This window comes from Actinia tenebrosa, unplaced genomic scaffold (assembly GCF_029948245.1).
Source record: "Actinia tenebrosa isolate PJP-AT-01 unplaced genomic scaffold, QUT_ActTen_1.0 PGA_scaffold14__42_contigs__length_11649687, whole genome shotgun sequence".
Classification (NCBI taxonomy): Eukaryota; Metazoa; Cnidaria; class Anthozoa; order Actiniaria; family Actiniidae; genus Actinia; species Actinia tenebrosa.
The window spans coordinates 5,921,352-5,945,217 of record NW_028292574.1 but is presented as its reverse complement, the minus strand read 5'-3'; the positions used below and the strand labels follow the sequence as shown (position 1 = coordinate 5,945,217).

Sequence of the window (23,866 nt, the reverse complement as noted above, 5' to 3'; positions counted from 1 at the left end):
CATCCCCACATTGACACTGACGCGATAAGGCTCACAGAAAAAGGAAACAAAGTCCTCATAAGCGTCAGAGACCTGAGACAACCCGACAAAGACCGCTGGACGAAACCACAGCTCCTTTTCGATGAAAATGGCTCGGTCAAGGTTAACGTGGCAAGGTTAAGGGGCTTTCAAGAGGCCACCCGAAGCATGTTAGAAGGTATGGAAGCATTGAATGAAAGGATTGCGCTAGAAAAACGCGCTATCGCACTACAAGAAACGTTGAAAGAAAAGGAAGCAAAGTACGAAAGACAAATACGGCAGCTAACCGATGCTCAAGAGAAAGAAATCAAGGACAAGAACGAAGTCATACTGCAATTCAAGCGAGAAGCTGAAACGGCTTTAAACGAAAGAGACCAAGCCAGACAAGCCCTCAATCTTGCCCTGCAAGACCTAGATATTAATAATGAGGAAGCTAAGGACTTACGGACCACCATAACTAGGTCTTTAGAGGAACGGCGGCAGTTGGTTGCTGAAATCAACGCTAAAGAGGAGCAACTTCGGCAAAGAGATCAGGCTATTGAAGACCTGGAGGGGCAAATAGAGCGGCAGCAGGAAATAATCGATGACCAAACTCGTACCGAGAAAGAAAGGGAAGCAGCTCAAAAGGAGGTGGAGACCCTTGAAATACGCCTTGCGGAATTGCGGGCTCAAAAGGACAACCTGGAAAAGGAGCTGGGGCTTACCACCAAGGAAAAGGTAAAAAGAGCCCTTTTGAAGTATGGCATTCCGCTGGCGTTTGCGGTCGCTATTAGCACTGTAGTAGGAGTTATCCTATCCGCTCTTAAGGCTACGGGCGCGGGCGTAAAGAAATTAGGCAAGGGACTGACGGACTTGGGAAAAAAGATGGCAGCCGGTCTTCCTGGGCTGCTGGGTTCGGTTGTTTCCTTGGCACTTAGGGCCGGCGGCGAACTGTTGAAGTTCGTGGGCAACAACATTTGGATCCTCGTAGTAGCTATTGGAGTGGTACTCCTGAAGAAGATGAAGGGTTGATCTTATCCTTGTGTATTACTGGTGGCTTATCGTCGTCAGGCATCCGAGGCGTCCTCGACTGGGGATAAGTAAAGATGGTATTCGCGCCGCCTTGATAATGCGGAACTAGCGGCAGCACGCTCATGGTGCTAATGGGCTTATGATTCCAAGTAGCATCCGGCGTAGGTTCGGTTGCCTTACCCGCAGCATTCATTCGGGCAATGCTGGGCTTGGCGCTGGAGGCAGTGGCATCGCTGGGGCGAATCTGAAGCTTCGCATATTGACAATTGGCTATCATGTGAAAAGTTAATGGTACTAGGTCTTCGAAGCTATATAGGTTAATCTCAGATGAAAAATGGGTTGGGTGCCTATTATTATTTTTCGTCCTGTAAGGCAACAATGGGGTGTTGGTCTCGTCAACAATCCTAAATCCAATATTACATGAATACCGCTCCGACATACTAATAGTGCATACGATTAATCCTAGCCCCCCAACATCCACCCACAGTCCGGTGTCGTACCACTCGTCGCCCGTGTAGTCCTTTTCCTCTAGGTAATGAAGAAACCAGTCCTCTTTCGTGTGTGGGTTCATATATTTAAAGACTAAGCACCGTAAGAGTGCTAATGGTCGCGTGGTTAAAAGGCTTATCTCTTTGATCCTCTATGCTATTCACGCAAACGCGCCCAGTATCGTCTACACGCATTTGCAGCTTTACCTTCCCATGGCAATCAGCAACCATGTGTAAAGTCCAAGTCGTAAGATTCTCAGCACTGCCGGGGTACGGCTCTACGGAGAAATGCACTGGCTCCCTGTTGTTCGTCTTCACGCGCATAGGCTGCAGTACGCCATTCTCATCCAGGAACCTAAAGCCGACGTTGGCATGGCTCTCTGTGCCAATGCAAATAGTACAAAGGATTAACTTCTTTCCCGAGTAGTTCAAATTCACGGACATGCCCTCAACGTCGACCCAAGATGCCTGGGTGTATTTTTTCTCGCCTGTGTAAGTCGTATAAACACAATCTACTCCAGCTACGTAGGGGTTATTCATCGCCATATATAATAACTCAGACCAACACCCGCGGCTGCTAAGCCGGCTTTTAGTAAGTTATGGTCGTATTCCTCGGGTATCGTAGGCATAACATGGGCCTTCTTCGATGGTTTCTTAACTACGGGTAGCTTCGCTTCGTGTGACTTTTTTGGCTTCTCTACGAAGTGAGGAATGTTCCTAAGAGTGTCAGAGTTCACGTCATTCACCCCAAACTTCATATCCTTAGTAGCTCGCTGCAGCTTGTTGTTATAACCCACAACGGAATTGGTGTTAATAACTAAATTACTTGGCATTAACCAACAACCAGGCGACAAAGCGTAATCCAGCCGCACTTTAGACTGCTGCACCGCTAATTGATATCTCTGCACCGATTTAGATATGTCATTTTCTATTATTGCAGACTCAAATAAAGTTAGGAATTCTTGTTGCGTTTCCTGTGAAGCGCCTTGGGATCCAACAATGGGGTTGCGGGTATTTACCTGCGCTCCCAGGATGCAGTACACGAATGCTTCAATGCTACGGTTAATCCTGGCTAGGTTCCTTAAACCTTTTCCTTTCATTAACACAAATGGATCCCAAGTGCCGGGGTAGTTTGTTTGAATTCTAGTAATTAATGAATTATTACCCTTATCGCCGCCCATATCACCGAACTCTAACTCATTACTTGGGTATTCCTGATGTCCGTAGTCAGCTGGCTTCTCACCATTGGCACCCCAAACATAAACAATGCCAAGCCCATGCGTCTTACCCTCCTTATAACGAAAATCTTTTTGCTGTGGTTTGAACTCATTAATTAACCTTTCCAGGGCTGCGGAGTCGTAGCGGTTATTCATTGGATTAAATGCCCCATCTCCCGGTAGGGGTACGTTAAGCTCCTTCAACAACCTCCTTACCGTAAAGGCAACGTGAAACCGCATAAATGAAATGTGGAACATGTCCGCGGCAACACCACAACCTTTAGTGGCGGCCCAAATAGCAAAGTTTAACTGCTGTGACCAATACCGCATGTTGGGTCCTGCTAACCATTCCCTGGCCTCTTTACCTGACGTATGCTTCAACATCGTCTCTTTAAAGATATTCCTTACTACTACGTTAAATGATTGCTTACCCACTAAAATCTCTAGATGCGTTACCAATTTTTCGAAGTTGTTTACACCACCTTCAGCATCGTAAAATGGGTAATCTTCCGTGGTTAATAATAGATTCCTTGGAAAATTAGGCGCTTTATAAACGGGCTTATGAACGGGTGTTTTTGGGTGTAATTTTTCCAATCCCTCTTCCAAATCCTTATTGCTGTAAACTAAGTCATCATACTCTTTGAAGTAAATCCCGTCAGATCTGCTTTCAAACTTCGAGGTTACTGCTTTGGGATACAATTTCTTAAATGCCTCCCAATTCCAGTGGCTGTTATGTGGTTGCTCCTCTATGTTATTTCCAAAAGCGTCGTACATTAGTATATAATGGATGTTATACCATCAGCACCTCCGCTTTATCCTGATTTACCTAGGGAGGGACCTAACGAATTAAACGCCGAGAACTTCCGCTTGAATAAGGCAAATCTAATCCTCGCTTACTTGGAAGGGCAGACAAAACACTATGAGGAGGTCAGGAAGAAATACGTCAGAGCCCGGAGTACGCTACATAAGATTGCGATAACTTCAGGATCCATATCTGTTGTGTTAACGGGCTCCGGCGTTGCTACTTCGCTTACTGGGCCGGGAATAATCGTTGGAGTTCCTTTGGCCGGCGTTGGGGCAGCCTGTGGTATTATTTCGGCTGTTGCTACGGGTATTATGAAACAGTTGTCAAGCAAAATATCCAAGCATGACACTACAATAGCTCTGTCAAGGGCTAAAGTAAATACTATCACTGACCTCGTCTCAAAGGCTTTGCGTGACAGAAAGATAGACGACGTAGAATTCTCGCTTATCTTAGCTGAAGAGGAAAAGTACGAGAAACTAAAGTCGGACATAAGGAATAAAAAAACAGTCGTAAAAGATCTTTCCGAGGAATCTCGCAAAAAGATCTACCAGGAGGCAAAAGAAGAGCTTCAAAGAAAGCTTGCTCAGTAAACATCTGCTTCGAAAAGAGCGTGACGGGATTCTATTTACATATTGAACGTCAGTCTAGAAATTACGCGTAATATAAATTCAGTGAATTATTACGCGTAATATGAATTATTTGGCGAATTATTACGCGTAATACGAATTATTTGGCGAATTATTACGCGTAATATGAATCATTTAGCGAATTATTACGCGTAATATAAATTATTTGCATAACCTTATTTGGCAAATTATTACGCGTAATATAAATTCATCGTATGAATTACGCGTAATATGTTATTGTCGCCTCGGAATCCATCCTAACAGGGGGTGGCTGGGGTCTATTTCATAAAATATTTCGTAAATTACGTCAGGATAATAAGGAATATCCTTATCCAGCCGACAAAACATCCACTCGGCTCTGCTCATATCAGAAACCTCGGGAATAGACTTACCGGTAATTTCAGACAAAAGATAGGGAATAGCTTTGTAATATTTCCCTAGTTTTAATTTTTTCAGCGTTTTCCGTAGACTTTGCGGGGTTGGCTCTTCTAAATGATCTATGATTTTCTTCTTTACTTCGTCGCTTAAATATATCGGATGTAAACCTTGGATATGACTCATCCAGTCCCTGAAGTATTTTAATCTCTTATATGGCGTTTTCTTACGACCTCCATTGGCGTAATATTGCTCTTTGGTAGCATTTGGTACGGCATTACGAATATTCTTACCACACTCGTAACACTGTGCTGACGTGTCATCTTCTATTTGCATTTTTTTACCACAACAAATATACTTATTTGGCTTAGTAGGTACAAACTTGGGTTTCAAGCACTTTACACAGAAATCATAAACAAACTCTTTACATTCTTCGCACTCCATATATAGACTAACATATTTGCGCTGTTGCCCCCAACCACACTTGGAGTGGGGATTGTCCGTAGGTGGATTTTTGACACGTGTCTTGCCCGTGTTGAGATTGCGCTGGAACCCCCATTCCCTATACTACTTACGCACGAGTCCTACCTCAACGTATTACGAACACGTAAGGAACAGCGGCATAAGATGAACAGCCTGCGCAGCTATGGTCATCAGATACATAACGTCACGCAGGAGAAGGTGTCGCTGTCTGCATTTGACGGTAAGCGATGGATGTGTGATGACGGAGTGCATACGATAGCATTCGGACATCACACGATAAGCAGTTCTTCCATGACGAACCCACGTGTGGGGCCATCGTGAAGATAATACAAGATGGGCTGACCCTTCTTAGCTATTACGCTTCGGATCTGGTAAGTTTCCAAAGACCAATTAGGATCCGTAGCTCTTTTGGATCCTCCTTCTAATTCACCCGGTCCGTAGAGATATCGGACTGTGACATTACCTAATTTTTTTTCATGGGGGAAGACCGCCCTCGAACTTCTGACGTAGGACTTGTGTTCCACGTGTTTCTTCTTCATAGCATCCTTGGGTTTTATTCCCGTAGCCCTGGCCGCCTCGTTGTTCAAAGCCGCGACGACCTGGGGGAGCCTCTGAGTCCATTCCCTGTTGCGTTTGGAGGGATCTTCCAGCTCTTTCCAATATTGGTATCCAAAGAGACGCTCAGCCAGGGTCTTATTGAATCTTTCGACGATGCTCTGACCCCTGTGGTACTCAGCTTCAGCTCTCCTAATCTTAGTGTCGTGGTCTTTCAGGGTCTTAGTAACCACGCCCATGAACTCTGTCCCCGCATCCACTTGCAGCAGCTTAGGCCATTTCAAGACGCGCTTATAAATCCTACCTAGGGCTTCTGCGACTTCTCCAGAATCCTTGCTGGTTATGGGTTCGGCGTCCTTGTATCTGCTTGCGATATCAACTACGGTCAAAGCGTACCTATAGGTCTTTTTTCTCACCTTATCGTGCGGTAAGAAAAGCAAATCTGCCTGATGAACTTCATTAGGGGTATTTACGGTAAAGCTGGGCCTGGGAATGTACTTAGGCACGGGAAGATAAACCTGCCAGAGGGTTTGTTTTCTTAGCCAGTTCTTAGCCGTTTCATCTGATACCCTGGCCGCGGTCGCGAGTTTCTTGATGGCCGACGCTCCTTTCCAATAGCCTTCAGGCCCATAGTAAATCCTTTTGAGTTTGTCCTCTACGCGGCCCATTATATGAATAGAATCGCGCTTCGCTTGATTCAAGCGAAGGATAGGACAAGATTGATCTTGCGTCCGTTAAAATCCACCGTCTTTCCGTCCACCTTAATGGTGATGTTTATGCTTTCTACCAAATTAGACAAGTCATAGCTCAAAGAAATGGGAGTGTATTCTACCAGATCGAATGGATTACCTTTGGGCAGGAACTTAGACATAAGAGAAGACTTTTCTCCATTGTTGTAACTATGGACCAAGTCGCAATAGACTTCGTAAGAGGATGCGACTTTCCATTTCACAGGTATGGCTGTGTTGGTAATCGTCTTGCCTGAGGCACATAATAAAGATCCCAATGGGTCAGACTTTCCAAAAGTCATTGAATAATTTGACATATTATGTTTGAGGGTCATTTCGTGCGGCAATCCTGTGGTGAGAGTATAACCGTGTTTTGCTAATTCCTTGGCCAGTGTGATTGGTGTATAATGTCCATCGGGCAGCAATACGGCTTGATAGTTAGATCCTCCTGTATGCTCAGTGACTATGCCCCTAATCAGGTTATACCAAGAATTGTACAAAGAGCAACTTATGAGCCGAACCTTATGGGCTTTAATGGGGGGATTTAAATAAGTGGTAAAGTTATTTTTATCGCTTTCCAAAAAGACGATCATATATTACAGGGGACAAGTCCCCTTCGTTAGAGCAGATACGCCAAAGCTACGCCTCCCGCCAGCCCTGCGACTCCTACGAAGACCAACTCATTGTCTTTTTGTTTCTTAGAAGGCTGGTAGTAATTCTTGAACTGAGGCCTTTTCAACCCCGTTAATGCCGCGGGGTGTGCTTGCGCATAAAGCTTAAAGGCGTAGTCTGTGTTTTCGAAGTTCTTATCCGCCTGCATCTTTTCTTGGTAGTTCTTATCCAACCAATCCCTGTAAGCTTGTCTTTTTTCATTCCAAGCTGCCACGTCTCGCTGATATTTCTCCAACGCTAAGTCGTGTCTCTTCCTTTCGGCGGCCAAATCTCCGCTGCGATCACCTCTAACTAATCTATCCAAATATTGACCACCATAATTAGCTCCAGTGAATGCTAAGGCTGCAATAACTCCACCTGCGACCACGCTAGCCATTATATATTAGAAAATCACACCGTAGGTAGGTACTTTTCCTTCCGTAGGTAATCCTTTACCATGATAGCCCCGCCTACGGCAGCGGTCATTTTAGCAAAATTAGCGAAGCTCTTGCTTGGGTCTTCAGTAAAGTCTTCTTTGAGCACTTTCTTACCAACCCAACCAATACCCGCAACGATGGAAGTAATGATAGCTGCTTCTTCAACAGTTTTTAACAACGCGGTCGACATTATATTACAAAGCGAGAAGGAAAATCTAGGTCGCCGCGGGTGATAAATCTACTCCATTTCAGGGATCTTACTTTTTCTAACCTCCACAGGTGCGTGATATGTTGCGGCCTCCCACTTTACTTTTGGCTTCGTAGCCCGCCATTGTAAGTAGAGGCTGCCTGCTGCTATAGCGACTCCTAACGCGCCAATGACGTATCCCGGATTAATAAAGGATTCCTCTTCTTTTTCCTCCACCTTTTCTTCTTTCTTTGCTTTGTTCTTTTTATTCAACTCCGCGAGCTTCTTTCCGGCAGCGACTCTGCCCGGAGATTTAGCCTTGGTAATCTTGGTATCTTCTACGGGTGGTTGTTCTTCGGTGCCACTCATCTTATATTAAGGGACTTGAAGGACTTGACAAGTAACTTGATGACGACTTGACAATGACTTGGCAATGACTTGACTAAGTACTTGAGGTGACTTGACAACGACTTGACTAAGTACTTGAGGCAACTTGATCAGGTACCTCAGCAAGTGCTGCCTGGAAGACCTTTTCGACTTCTCTGTCCTTCTTGAAGTCCTTCCAAGACACCAGTACCTCCTTCAAGTCGACGTGCTGAGCTATGTGAAGTGCCGCAGAGGCGACTGCCATTAACTTACCGCACTTCAAAGACAACCACCCGCAGGTTATCTTAAGTTCTTGGGATATGACATAGTCCTCGCTTATGTCCTTCCGCAGTTGCTCCACGTCGTCTATGGGCAGCGCAAGTCCGAGAAGCTTGGTGGCCAGCTTAATGGCTGAGTCTGCTACGGCGTCCGTGGTCTTACTTGCAAGGGCGGCCTCGTACCTCTTATGGAACTTCTTGACTTCCTCTTCCGACAGCTTATTAACCTGCTCATGGGTAAGTTCCTTGCCTATCATTTCTTTACACTTCCCCGAAGACACAAGGATGTTAAGTTGTTCCTTGAGGTTACTTTCATCTAACTGCGTGGGGACTTCATCTAAGAGCTGCTCAATATCCATATACATTAGGAATCAAAGACTTTAAAGATCGCAGATCTTTATGGAATACGGAAACCTCAAAGAGAAGATCATCTTGGAATGTTGGTGCGTTTTTAGGTGCCGCATGTATTCGTGCAACTGTTCCTTGGATATCTCGCCGCCGTAGTCGCTTAAGATGGTTTCCAGGTCTGACTTGCTCGGAGTATAAAATACGACAAGTGAACCTATGTTTTCCCTGAAGGGCTTAGAGACACTGGTAAGCTGCTGCGAGAGCAACCAAACGCTAATATTGTCATGCCTGCCGCTAAAGGCGAGCTTCACTAATTCGGAAGTTCGCCTTTTTACGTCGTCCCCGCAGGCGATGTCATCCAATATGAGTAAAGTCTGTGTATCTTTAGGGAATTGCTTATGCCAGAACTTAAGATGGCTGGATAACTCGTTAGGGTCTAAGATATCTACGAAGAAGTCGTCGTCTTTCACTCCTATGCCCGTCCAGGTGCGGTTATTCACGTAGGTGGGACAAAGTAGCACGATATAGTCGAAGCGGTATCTAAAGGGTCCTAATAGCTGCTCCACTACGAATTGGGTCTTTCCGCAGCCGGTGGGTCCTACTATCAGAGCATTGCAGGGAATATGGTTCGGATCCATTATATATACGATGGACCCAGTGGACGCAGTAAGAAGGATTGCCACCGACGCAAAAGATAAAAGAGACACCATAGAAATGCAAAGGGAGGAGATCGATCGGTTAAAAGAGCGCGTGCAGGAATTGTACGATGAAATTTGCGGTCTGAAGCGCGCAGAAAGGTTTGGTGCGCTCTTGACGATGGCGGGCTGGGCTAAGGAGTCCGTTAAGGACTTCATGCGATATCCCCCGTAGAATGTTGACAATAAGGTTAAATCTTTGTTAAGTATATATGGAAACTATTTCAAAGAGTGTCTCAGAATGTTGACGTTTAGGTTAAATCTTTGTTAAGGATGCCTGGAAACTATTTAAAAAGTGTCTCAGAATGTTGACAATAAGGTTAAATCTTTGTTAAGGATGTTAAATGGAGGCTAAGATATTGTTAAGTATATATGGACTGCTTGTTGTGTAAGAAGGTGTTCAGCACCAAACAAAGACTTCAATACCACGTTCGTCGCGGCGTTTGTACAAAGAAACCCCTTAGCCGCGCTTGTAAGGATTGCGGTAAGGAATTCAGCACCGTTCAAAAGATGCAACAACATCAGGATAAACGCATTTGTGGGCTTTGTAAGGACTGTAATAAGGAATTCCACAACCCCTTCGAAATGCAGCAGCATCTGAAAAGGGGCGTCTGTAATCGAACCAGACAGTGTAGTTTCTGTAATAAGATACTTAGTAGTCGTCAACGTTTACAGACGCACCGGAGAACGCATGAAGTGAATTATAGGTTTCTCTCCCGCGCTTACGACTTGGAAGGCGTGGATTGTTACCAATGTGCGGATATGATGAGTCGCTGCCCGCATAAAGAGGATTACTTAAGGAATCGCATAGATTACCATAAGAAGATAGTCCGTACTTTCCCCTCTTTTGAACGCGCCGAAGGCGTTCCGTGGACTAAAAGGGAGTATTGGAGGCAGGAGTGCGATCGTTGTGGTTGCATCAGAGAAGAGGAACATATCTTCAACTGCCTTAACAAAGATTTAACCTAAACGTCAACATTCTGAGACACTTTTGAAATATATGATACGCATCCTTAACAAAGATTTAACCTAAACGTCAACATTCTGAGACACCTTTTAGGTAGTTTCCACACATACTTAACAAAGATTTAACCTTATTGTCAACATTCTGAGACACTCTTTGAAATAGTTTCCGGGGTGTCTTAACAAAGATTTAACCTAAACGTCAACATTCTGAGACGATACGCAATAGCATTTCTTGGGCCTTTAATAGTTAAAGCAGGGTTTGCGCAAAGAGTCTCAAATCCTGATCTTACTTTTATTGTTGTTTGTTAACAAAACAACAAGAATAATAGGAACCCCTTTTAAGGAAGGTTGTAGGATATATGCTAGCCTACGCAGCTGCCTTTCTGGGAGGCATTCTAATTACCCTTTCAATATATGGACTGTATTACGTGCGAACTACCTGCCCACTGCATACCGATACCCAAACCGCGTAAAAAATACACCTGCCTTCATTGCGACAGGGTATTCTCCGAAGGATCCTTCGTGGGGCATTGGTGCTCCGCGGATCCTAAAGCGCAGCGGGCGCTTAACTACAAAGAGGAGATGGAGTGACTCTTCTTTCAATGTCAAACTTCCATCGGCCATTTACCTTACCATAGCTGCGTAAGTGGGTGAATTCCTCGCCCTGAATTACGTACCGCACGCAATCCGGCGCCCAAAGGGAATATTCCTTGCCTTCTAAGTCTTTGAGGACTAACCGTAAACGGTCGATGTCTTCGAAGACGACGTAATTTTTTATTTCATATGCTTTACCGTGGACAAGATCACGCCAGTGAGTCAAGCTGAGCTTCATTATACCTATGGAATATCTTTAGGTGCGTTTTCAAAGTGGCGTAGGACTTAAACCGCTTTACACAGCCCTTACAGGGAATACGAATGCCGTCCGCGTAATCCATCAGGGCACGGCAGATAATGTCGTAATCGTTGCTAACCATCGTTAGGTAACCATTTACGTCAAGCTGTGAGATTTTCTTAGATTGCTTCGCGGATAAGACGCCGTTTCCTTTTGGGGTTTTCAACTCAATACACAACCCGCGGTATTTTTTATGCGCATTTAGGATTAAAAGGTCGGGTTGACCGGCTTGGTAGCCTTTTCGCCAGCAGGTTATTCGCTTGCTGTCTGAATCTTGAAGTTCGCCAAGACCCGGCGCTATGATGAAATCGGGGTAAAACCTACGTGTGTAGTCGACGACCTTCGCGTGTAGGTCGGCTTCATTTTCGATCTTGAATACTAACTTGTTTGGGCCGCCAAACCGCCTTTCTATTGCATATTTACCCGTTTTCCTTAGCGCGGGTAGGACTTCCTCAAAGACCCAATCACGAAACTCCACAGCTTTGGGTAGTTTGGAGCTAAATATCAGTTCGTACAAACCAGGTTCGGATATAAACACGGCATTTGGTTGCGTAGTAAAGGAGCGGTGATTCGCAGCCCCTTGTAGATCAACCCATTTTTTCTGGTATTTCTCAGATACGTGTGCTCTAATTGCATCTCTAGGGCGCTCATAGCCCAACGCCAAAGCCACCTCCTTTGCTTTGAAGTACAAAGTTTCGCCTTGCACTATGCATTGCAGTTTGGTGTCGTTGTTTTCAAATACGCGAAGCATTGTATATTTAAGAAATATTTTAACATTAATATGCAACGCTCTTTAGCTGATTCATTTCTACGCTCAGTTGCGCGTCAGACACGACGAAGACGTAGCAGTTTATCCTATCACCGTCGCCCGCACTGGCGTTCTTGGTGCGCTTGATCTCCAATGTTATGCCATCCTGCGTATTTACTAGACGTAAACCCTGACCATGTAGGTCTTCGTCGTTAATGGTGCGCATGTCAATCCACAGCGCATATTTATCCTTAAAGAATTCCTCGGGACTTACCTGGTCGCCAAACTTGCGCATTGCCTCCCTGTACACGTCTGCGGGCTTTATTCCCTGCGAGTAGACCTTGTTTGGGACTCCGTTTATGTTGACCCCTACGTTAGTAATGTTAGGGTTGTGGAAGGCCTCGGAGTTGCGCTTACCAGCCTCATAGGGTTTGGCAAACACCAGCATCAACCCCGTAAGACTTCTTCGGGGGAGGTTAATGCTTTGGTTGATAACCTCATCCGTCTTGTCCAAGAAGCTAAACGTCTTGTACATTACTACGTGGTCGTAAAGGAATGCCTTCCCGGAGCTGTATTCCATACCGGCGCTACGGGCCAGCTCTTCGCTGTATACCGTTTCGTACTGCAGCTCTAAGTTGGTGATAGAATAGGGATCCACGGCTCCGCTAATTGCGCTGTCCATTCCTCCTATGACGTTCGTAGTGTCCGCCAAGGTTACTTCAAACTGTAACTCGGATAACTGCCTGGGGTAGTACACACCATGACTCGTAATTACTTCGAAATCCAAAGGGATAACGTACTTGCTACCATAGGCGGTCTTTACCCTTGTTGCGTCTGCTACTGCGGTTGCTCCACTGGAGTCCGTAGGCGCGGGGTTAGTATCGCTGCGAAGCTTACGCAGAATGACACTACCAATTCCCTGCTCTATCTTTTGTGCACGGTCAAAGGCTGTTAGCCACAGATCCTTATACGTGGTGTACAGGTCGTACCTATTCAAATCCAAGAGGGATTCCCCTGCGAACTTGATTCTCATCTTAGAAACGAGGTTCCTACCCACGTTATTGACGGTATAGCGCTTGTCCTTGGTGGTTGGTTGTATTGCTAGGTCAAACCTTAAAGCCAAGGTACCAGGAACCAATACTAGGTTATCCGTTAGGCGGGGCACGCCTACGTACAGCGTTTCCCCTGGCTTAGCGCTGCTGGGGGTAAAGGTGACCCGGTGAAAGGTGCGTTCTGCTTTCAGTCCGCCAACCTGCTTAGGTAATACGTTGGGACTTAACTTTGAGCTTATCATATATAATGGAAGTAGAAGGAACGGATCCAGACTTTGACCCCACCACTGAGGAAGGTCAGGCTGACATTAACGACGGTGACGAAGAACCGCTGCTTCCCACCCAACAAGTCGACGATTCCCTAAGGGATAGGATTGCAAAGGCCCTAAGACATCCCAAAGCACGCAAGTACACGTTTCCGCGTGAGCACATAGAGCTTCAAAACATGGGCGAGCCGGAAGCAGCCGCGCGGGAAACCGTAGAGTGGGCAACGCAAGAGCTAACGCAGCGCTATTCCCACTTTGACGTTGACGACGTAAGGCTCACAGAACGCGAAAACAAAGTCCTCATAAGCGTCCAAGACCTGAGGTTTCCTGACAAAGACCGCTGGACGAAACCGCAACCCCTCTTTGATGAGAATGGTGACGTTAGGGGTGACGTCTCAAGATTAAAGGGCTTTCAGCGTGCCACCAGAAGCATGTTAGAACGGCTGGAAGCCCTGAACGAAAAGGTCGCGCTAGAAAAACGCGCAATCGAACTGCAAAAAACGTTAAAAGAAAGGGAGGAAGAATACGCAAAGCAAACTCAGCTAATTGTCGATACCGAAAAAAAGTTCGGCAACGAAAGAATGGTAGAAATGAGGAACCAGGTGGATCAGGCCCTGCGCGAAAGGGATAAAGCACAAAGAGACTTGGAGGAGGCTAAAGGCTCTGGCGCCTCAGCGGAAGCGCTGCGGGAAACGTTGGAAGAAAGGGAGGAGGAATACATGAAGCAAAACCAACGGCTTGTCGACGCACATAGGAGGGAAGTCGAATTTAAAAATCAAGAAATAAGGGAGCTGGTAGACCAAAGAACCCAAATTCGACGCGAAAGAAACCAAACCCAAAGGGCTCTTAACCTTGCCCTGCAAGAGTTAGACTTAATTAGAGACGATACCGATAACCTGCAAACCACCATAGCTGGCTCTTTGGTGGAAAGGCGGCGGTTAATGGCTGAAATTAACACCAAGGAGGAACAAATCCGGCAAAGAGATCAGGCCATTGAGGACCTGGAGGGGCAAATAGAGCGGCAGCAAGAAGTAATCGAGGACCAAACTCGTACCGAGGAAGAAAGGGAGGCAGCCCAAAAGGAAGTAGAAACACTTGAAATACGCCTTGCGGAATTACGAGCTCAAAAGGAAAAGCTGGAAAAGGAGCTGGGGCTTACCACCAAGGAAAAGGTAAAAAGAGCTCTGGTGAAGTATGGTATTCCGCTGGCATTTGCGGTTGCTATTTCGAGCGTAGTAGGAGTCATCCTTAACTCACTTAAGGCAACGGGCGCGGGCGTAAGCAAGTTAGGTAAGGGACTAACGGACTTGGGAAAAAAGATGGCAGCCGGTCTTCCTGGGCTGCTGGGTTCGGTTGTTTCCTTGGCACTTAGGGCCGGCGGCGAACTGTTAAAGTTCGTGGGGAATAACATTTGGATATTAGTCGTAGCTATTGGGGTGGTACTCCTGAAGAAGATGAAGGGTTGATCTTATCCTTGTGTATTACTGGTGGCTTATCGTCGTCGGGCATCCGAGGCGTTCTCGACTGGGGATAAGTAAAGATAGTATTCGCGCCGCCTTGATAATGCGGAACTAGCGGCAGCACGCTCATGGTGCTAATGGGCTTATGATTCCAAGTGGCATCCGTCGGGGAATTTCTTGACGGGGCGGCATTTATCCGAAGGTAGGCAACGTCGTTGGGGAGAACTTGTAACTTCGCATATTGGCAATTGGCTATCATGTGAAAAGTTACCGGCGTTAAGTCTTCTCCGCTTCTTGGAGGGGGTTCCGACGAGAAATGGGCTGGGTTCCTGTCGTTATCTTTTTTTCTGTAGGGTAGTAATGGATGGTTATTCTCATCAACGATCCTAAACCCGACATTACACGAATACCCCGTCGAAATGCTAATGGTACACATGACCAATCCCAGGCCCCCAACCTTTACCCACAGCCCGGTGTCAAGCCAATGCTGTTCTAAGTAGTCCTTCTCCTCCAAAAAATGTAGAAACCAATCTTCCTTCGCGTGTGGGTTCATATATTTCAGGGAATAAATTCCCTTCTATAGACTCATTACCGTAAGAGTGCTAATGGTCTTGTGATTGTAGATAGTATCCCTTCGATTTTCTATGCTGTTTATGCAAACACTCCCGGTGTCATCTACTCTTATCTGCAGCTTTACCTTCCCGTGGCAATCGGCAACCATGTGGAAAGTCCAAGCTGATAAATTTTCGGCGCTGGCTGGGTTGGGCTCTACGGAGAAATGCGTAGGCTCCCTGTTGTTTGTCTTATTTCTCATAGGCTGCAGTACGCCATTCTCATCCAGGAACCTAAAGCCGACGTTGGCGTGACTACTCGTGCCAATGCAAATAGTACAAAGGATTAACTTCTTTCCTGAGTAGTTCAAATTCACGGACATGCCCGTGACATCAACCCAAGATGCCTGGGTGTATTTTTTCTCGCCTGTGTAAGTCGTATAGACACAATCTACTCCAGCTACGTAGGGGTTGTTCATCGCCATATATAATAGCTCAGACCAATGCTTGCAGCTGTTAAGCCGGCCTTTAGTAAGTTATGGTCATATTCCTCAGGTATCGCAGGCAGGACCTTCTTTGATGGTTTCTTAACTACGGGTAGCTTCGTTTCGTGTGACTTTTTTGGCTTCTCTACGAAGTGAGGAATGTTCCTAAGAGTGTCAGAGTTCACGTCATTCACCCCAAACTTCATATCCTTAGTAGCTCGCTGCAGCTTATTGTTGTAACCCACGACGGAATTGGCGTTGATAACCAAATTACTTGGCATCAACCAGCAACCCGGGGCTACTGCATAGTCCAGTCGGGCCTTAGAATTTTGTATGGCTAGTTGGTAACGCTGTACGCCCTTGCTAATGTCGCCCTCCAAGATCGAACTTTCGAATAGAATCAAAGCTTCGGCTCGCGTTTCTTCTGCGGCGCCCGTATTTCCGATTATGCTGGATCGGGTGTTTACTTGGGCTCCCAAAATGGAATACACGTAAGCTTCTATGCTGCGGTTCAAACGGGCAAGGCCGGCTTTGGTTAGTCCTTTACCTTCTGGGGGTATGAAATTAAAGTATTGCTTCGTTTGCTCGTCGTTGGTAATCTTAATAATCAGTGGATTGGCCCCGGCATACTTACCACCCTCGTCTTTGAACAGAGGTCCGTCTCTGACTTCCTTAGTGGTCTTGGCATTTGGTTCAAAGAAGGTGCTACTGTCGTGAGTTTCTTTGTGATACCCAGTGTCCCACTGCAACCGCAGCGTATGCACTTCCTTATCGCTTAGCTCGTGCCCACCAATCCCCCAATAAGCCCAAATATGCCCCAGCCCATTGTTAGCGCCCGTAGTGCATCGGAAATCCTTCCCTACAACACCAAACTCCTTACAAAGCCTGTTATAGGCCGGCACGCTGTATTTGTTATCTCTTGGATAAAACGCGGCATCTCCCGGCAGCGCAATAACACCCATCTCATGCAGTATTCTTCGGACGGTAAAGTGGAAGTGAAACATAAATATCGAATTCTTCATCAACTTCGCACTTACACCGCAGCCGCTGGTGGCACACCAAACCGCAAAGTTTAGTTGCTGCGGCCAATAACGCATGTTAGGACCACTTAACCATTCATGAGATTCCTTAGCGGTGGTATGATTAATGGGAACGTTTTTGAAGATATCTCGCACCTTTAACGGAAAGGAATGCTTGTTAGAGATCCGCATGTTCAATGTCAAATCCAAACTTGGATGTTTATCAAATGAAACCGCGGGTATCGGATAAGTACCGGTACCAAGCAATAATTCCTTTGACCAACCTTGCACGGGCTTATGTTCGATATAACCAGAATTCTTCAGTTGATTGTCTATCTGATCGACCAGCGTAGGTTTCAAATCCTCGTTGCTGTACATCCTAGAGCCGTTATAGTAAATCCCATCGGGTCTCCTTTCGAACTTACTAGGGTCTGCATGCGGAAACATCTTCCTAAAGGCCCTCCAGTTCCAGTAATCCCGGTTGTCGTGATGTGGCTGCTCCTCAATATCATTCCCAAAAGCGTCGTACATTAGTATATATAATGGATGTTATACCATCAGCACCTCAGTTGTACCCAGATGTTCCCTATACTACACCTAATGAACTAAACGCCGAAAACTTTCGTCTGAATAAAGCGAACTTAATCCTGGCTTACTTGGAAGGGCAGGCAAAACACTATGAAAAAGTTAGAAAAAAGTACGTTAGAGCCCGGAGTACGCTACATAAGATTGCGATAACTTCAGGATCCATATCTGTTGTGTTAACGGGCTCTGGCGTTGCTACTTCGCTTACTGGGCTGGGAATAATCGTTGGAGTTCCTTTGGCCGGCGTTGGGGCAGCTTGTGGTATCATTTCGGCTGTTGCTACGGGCATTATGAAAAAGCTATCCACGAAAATATCCAAGCATGACACGACAATAGCTCTGTCTAGGGCTAAAGTAAATACTATTACCGATCTTGTCTCAAAGGCTTTGCGTGACAGAAAGATAGACGACGTAGAATTCTCGCTTATTCTGGCCGAAGAAGACAAATACGAGAAATTAAAGACGGACATAAGGAATAAAAAAACAATCGTAAAATATCTTTCCGAGGAATCTCGCAAAAAGATCTATCAGGAGGCAAAAGAAGAGCTTCAAAGAAAGCTTGCTCAGTAAATATCGTGACGGGATTCTATTTACATATCGAACGTCAGTCTAGAAATTACGCGTAATCTTATGCCATAAGATTTATGCTAATTCCACTATCTTCTCGGAATCCATTCTAATAGGGGGTGGCTGGGGTCTATTTTGTAAAATATTTCGTAAATTACGTCGGGGTAATAAGGAATATCCTTATTCAGCCGACAAAACATCCACTCGGCTTTTGTCATATCAGAAACCTCGGGAATAGACTTACCGGTAATTTCAGACAAAAGATAGGGAATAGCTTTGTAATATTTCCCTAGTTTTAATTTTTTCAGCGTTTTCCGTAGACTTTGCGGGGTTGGCTCTTCTAAATGATCTATGATTTTCTTCTTTACTTCGTCGCTTAAATATATCGGATGTAAACCTTGGATATGACTCATCCAGTCCCTGAAGTATTTTAATCTCTTATATGGCGTTTTCTTACGACCTCCATTGGCGTAATATTGCTCTTTGGTAGCATTTGGTACGGCATTACGAATATTCTTACCACACTCGTAACACTGTGCTGACGTGTCATCTTCTATTTGCATTTTTTTACCACAACAAATATACTTATTTGGCTTAGTAGGTACAAACTTGGGTTTCAAGCACTTTACACAGAAATCATAAACAAACTCTTTACATTCTTCGCACTCCATATATAGACTAACATATTTAAGTGCGCTGTTGCCCTCAACCACACTTGGAGTGGGGGTCGTCCGTAAATGGATTTTTGACGCGGGTCTTACCCCGTGTTGAGATTGCGCTGGAACCCCCATTCCCTATACTACTTGGAGTGGTTGGCATAAAAACCCCAAGACAGCTTTTGCATTTAGTTTGGTGGAATAACACCCGCATGCTGGAAATGAGAGGACGCCAAGAAAACGAATTTGATTTCAACTTTGCTTGAATAAAATAATTTCTACTCAAAAACAATGAGCGACTGGGCTTACTTCAGACAAAGCACTATTTTCTAGGCAATGCGCTGTTGTTAACAAGATGCTGTTTTCTTCTAAACAACAGTTTTTCAGTAGCGTTATCGCCGATAATGGAAATGACCAACGCGCTCTTTTTAAGATTGTGTCCGGGCTACTTCAGCCTAAACAAAGCTTACAGTATCCTCCTAGTTCTGATGACACCTGTCTGGCAAATTCTTTCATCCAGTTCTTTTCTAATAAGATTGAGCGTATCAGACAGGACATTTTTGACATTCTTCTTCCTGTTCAGCCTCGATCGGCTCCCACCAGATCCTGTTAATTGTTCTTCTGTCTTTCGAAATTTCGACGTTCTAGGCTATGACGAGATTTCACATTTAGTTGGGTCCACAGCTAAGTCATGTAGCCTAGACCCTATTCCTGCTTCTCTTCTTATGGAATGTCTTGATCTTTTAATTCCAGTGTTTATAAATATTATTAATCTATCTCTCTCCCAGGGTGTATTTCCTGATTCTCTCAAGACTAATTGCTAAACTGACACCTATTCTTAAAAAACCGAATGTTGACTTTGAAGTTTTTCTAATTTTTGACCTGTTTTTAATCTACTATTTATCCCTAAACTAATTGAAAAGGCTGTTGCTTATCAGTTGAATGATTATTTAACTAAATATAATCTGCACGATCCACTTCAGTCGGCTTACAAAGCCATGCATAGTACTGAGACAGCTTGGTTCTAATTCATAACGACATCCTTCAATCTATTGATGCTGGTAACTGTGTTATCCTTATTTTTCTTGATATGTCAGCTGCTATTGATACTGTCGTTCGTGATACTTTACTGAATAGACTTGCTAATCGGTTTGGTATTGGTGCATGATGTTTTAAGCATGGTTTAGATCTTACCTGTCTAATAGGAAGCAATTTGTTGGTATTAATGAATGTTCATCTTCCCTTTGCAATCTTGATGTTGGGGTACCGCAGGGCTCTGTACTAGTCCCGATTCTTTACTTGCTTTACATATCTCCACTGGCAGATATCTTTAAACGACATAATCTCAGTTATCATTTTTACGCTGATGATTCTCAGCTTTATTTATCTTTTAAAGGCAATCGTCAGTTTGCTCAGTCTAGGCAATCTTTAGAAGAGTGTCTCTGATATTTCTGAGTGGATGCTTGTAAATGGACTGAAGTTAAACCACGATAAAACGGAGCTCATGTGTATCCACTCTAGGTTTCAAGACTATCCTTTGATGACTGAGATTCAAGACTGTGGGAACATAATTGTCCCTTGTTTATGAGCTGTTCATCTTGGAGTGGTTTTTGATGACCGTATGACTGGTGAACTCCAAGCAATATTTGTAAAGTCTTCCTACTTCTACCTAAGGACTCTGTCTACTATTTGTAAATATTTAACCGTTGAATATGACTATTGCAATGCTCTCTTGTATGGATTACCTATAAACTAGATGTTACTTACGAGCCAGCGAAGCAGATGTATTTCACACACACACCACTCATTATTCGCCTGAAAATATCGAAAGTCGGTCATGAGTCGCACATATAAAACAAAGTGAAATCCTCCCCCCCCCCCCCCCCCTTCATTTAATATGCATGTGTGTAAAGCTAGAAAATGTGGATATCAACGTTAACCTCTCCCCCACCCCCTGGGGATTATTGCATATTTTTGCCAGGTCCCTCATAGTCATCTCCCGTACGGCGAGGTTGGTTCTGGGTATTTTTCATCTCGTAGCATTGCAAATCGTCAAGTGGTTAAGACAGCAACCCCTTGGTTCTGAGAGAACTTGATGCTATGGCCCTAGAAAAACAGTCTGTGGTGACCCTAGTGGATTATGGGACGGCTGATGGTGGAATTTCGATGGATCTTATCTACGCATGCGTCAAAGCAATACGAGAAAAATATGGAGCTGAACTGCCGATCAATGTGATCTATGAGGATCAACCGGTTAATGATTTCACGTCTGTGTTCTTGAGAACACAAGGTAAGAGTAAACCACGGGCACCAGTCTCCTCTCGATTTTTGTTTGCTCTCGGACATTATGGGTGGTGTAGCGATTCACGTCACCCCTGGGGCCTGGAGTTGGATTAGACACAACACCTCATGTGAGTAGAGTTGGTAAGGTCTCTCCCTTGATTAGATGTGATGGTTGTTTTCCGGGTTCTTTGTGGGCAGTCCTCCTCCTCATTTACACCCAATTATAATTCGATCTGTGAGTTTGCCATACATTTATTCATGATTTGAAGAAATGTTATGCTTAAAAGATCAACTAGTTCTATACAATGGGACTAGACTGAAGATTGGACAAAACTGCAATAGACCCCTTTAGCGTTGGACCCAGTAATGTTTTCCCAGCTCAGACCACGTGTCACGATCCCCTAAGGCATTACATTTTTTTGTTTAACGGTTGCCATAAGAAGAAGACCCATGAATATGCATATACAACTCAAACAAAGAAGATTATGCTAAAGATAACAACAGGTGCAAAATATTTACTCCCAAGCTTGAAGGCTCTATTAATGCGATTCAGTGTATATTTTAATTATTTCTAATTATATTTTATCAGTAATGATAAAAAGGTAAATTATACACCGTGAAAACTGTGAAAAAACTTACCGACGTTTCGGATGGCTAGTCCCTCGTCCTTTTACTCTTTTATTCTGACGAAGGACTAGCGTCCGAAACGTCAGTAAGTTTTTTTCATCTTTTCACGGTGTATAATTTACCTTTTTATCATTACTGTTTCATTAGAAACACCGACGCTGCTCACACTAGTTTTTAGCTAGTTATCTTATCTAATCATATCAAATTATATATCTTGAATCCATTCAAGGTTTAGTTCCTGGTCCTCGCAGTTATCTCCTGGACTTCCCCAACGTGTTCGTCATGGCCAGCGGTACAAATTTCTACGATCAGTGTTTCCCCAATGACAGCGTGACATTGGGGTTCTCTTCTAATTGCACACATTGGTTGCGTGACAAGCCTTGTGACATCACTGGAACGATATTTCCTTTGTTCACTACTGTACCAGAGGAAAAAGAAAAGTTTAGGGTACAGGCCGAAAGAGACTGGGAATTATATCTAACGAAAAGAGCGGCCGAGCTTAGGCCAGGTAAGACGTCTTCTCTGTTGTACGTACTAAACGAATTGTCTAAAAAAATAAGTGGGGAGCCGATATGTACGCCTATTTTCCTCTCTCGTGACCTGCTTGCTATCCTCGGTGTCTATAGTGCCTAATAGACTAGAAATACATATGACTTTCTAAAATATACATGTTTTCTCGTAAGGAGGAAGTATGATCTTGGCGGAGGTTGTTTTGACCGAAGATGGCCAGTTTACAGGACACACGAATGACTCCAAATATAGTTGTATAACATTGTTATCGACACTTTGGAAATCACTTGCAGATGATGGAGTAATCACCGATGTAAGTATGTATGTTGGAAAAAATTTAAACTACGATGCTTAACATTAACAATATTAAACATATAAGGTTGAACATTTACATACCTGCGTCACGAAACAAAGCAAAAGCACAGTCACGGTCACGGCAAGGCACGTACAATAAAGTTATGAAGAGTAAAATGCATTTTTAAAACGGTTTGCTCGCTTGCTTGCTTGCTTGCTTGCTTGCTTGCTTGCTTGCTTGCTTGCTTGCTTGCTTGCTTGCTTGCTTGCTTGCTTGCATTTTGTGTAAATAAACACAAATTAAAGAATTTATTTTCTTCTCTCATAGGATGTGTTTACAAAAACAAATCTAAGCGCCTACGTCAAAACGGTAGATGACTTCAAGAAACCATTCAAGTGTCCTAACTCGCCTGTTATCAAAGCAGGGCTCGAGTTGGTTTCCATAGACACGAAAATCACACCTTGTCCATATAAGGGAAAATGGATTAAAGAGAAGGGGGATGCAAAAGAACATGCGAAGAAATATGTAGGAAGTATTCGAGCGTGGAGCAACAGCACATTTCTTTCAGGTGAATGATGACAATTAGTCGACCAGTCCGGCCATTCTGGTATTCAAATATATAGTCAATGTGAATTTAACAACCTCTATACTTTGTATTTAAATATTCTTTTTACTACTGTATGTTTTCCAGGACTTTCGGATTCTTGTTCTGCCGAAGAAAAATCTAGGATCGTCGATGAATTGTACCACCGTTACGAAGATGAGGTGGCCAAGTGCCCTGAGGATTATGGGATTGATTTTGTTAACGCCTATTTGGTCTTACGAAAACGTCTTTAATACCACGCCAGTTTCGAGTTATGTTTCACTCAGGGAAAAACCCCATTTTGTGTTAAACATTCACGTATTCCTTTCCAGCTGAGCGATGAATTTTGTTTCAGCCAATCACAGCGGGTTTATATATATATATATAAACTTTTATTTTACAACCACCACTCCCCATGCGATGTTCTTCCGTGTGAGGTTCCCTTCACACGCACTACCACTACATTCTATATTTACAACATACAACACTCAAACTCACAAGTTGCTTTTCAGTTACGGAGGGAGGAAACCGGAGATCCCGGAAAAAAACCCTCGTGGCAAGGGAGAGAACAACACAACAAACAAGCTAAACTCACATATGATCCAGTCTGAGCCAGGGCTCGAACTCGGACCACAGTGGTTAGAGGCGATTGGAAAACCACTACGTCACCCATGCCACCCATTATCTGTTTTAGCGCATGCCCTCATTCCCAGGCTACTGTAACCCAACTTTTGCGTATTTTTCTGCTTTCTTTTTACATTTTGTTCACTCATGCTTTGCGCGCCGCGTTCACCGCTCAGCTGGTTTGCTACGAGATAAATATTACTAAATCAGTAGTCATGTTACACAGTCATTTACATCAAGTAGTAGTTAAGTTGGTTGTAAAGGGGTTGATCTAAAACTAATCATCAATGTACGTTTATTACAATAGTACATGGTGTAAGCCATACGGTTTGTAGACAAAGGAGCGTGTTTTAAAATAGCTCTTGATGCTGGTTGTTTCATTAAAGTACTTATACGACAAAAATCGATATCGGTTTTAGAGCAATTTTGT

General features: G+C 44.3%; 1 protein-coding gene across 1 annotated transcript in view; it reads left to right on the top strand.

Annotated features, from left to right (window-relative positions):
* LOC116304287 (uncharacterized) overlaps positions 1-23,843 on the top strand; it is a gene marked incomplete in the record, with an annotated part of 204,442 nt that extends 180,599 nt beyond the window's left edge. Inside the window, 3 exon segments of the mRNA XM_089029444.1 lie at positions 22,108-22,247; positions 22,557-22,797; positions 22,921-23,843. Of these exon segments, the coding sequence (XP_088885570.1) occupies positions 22,108-22,247; positions 22,557-22,797; positions 22,921-23,066 (527 nt within the window).
* Between the last annotated feature and the right edge of the window lie 23 nt (positions 23,844-23,866).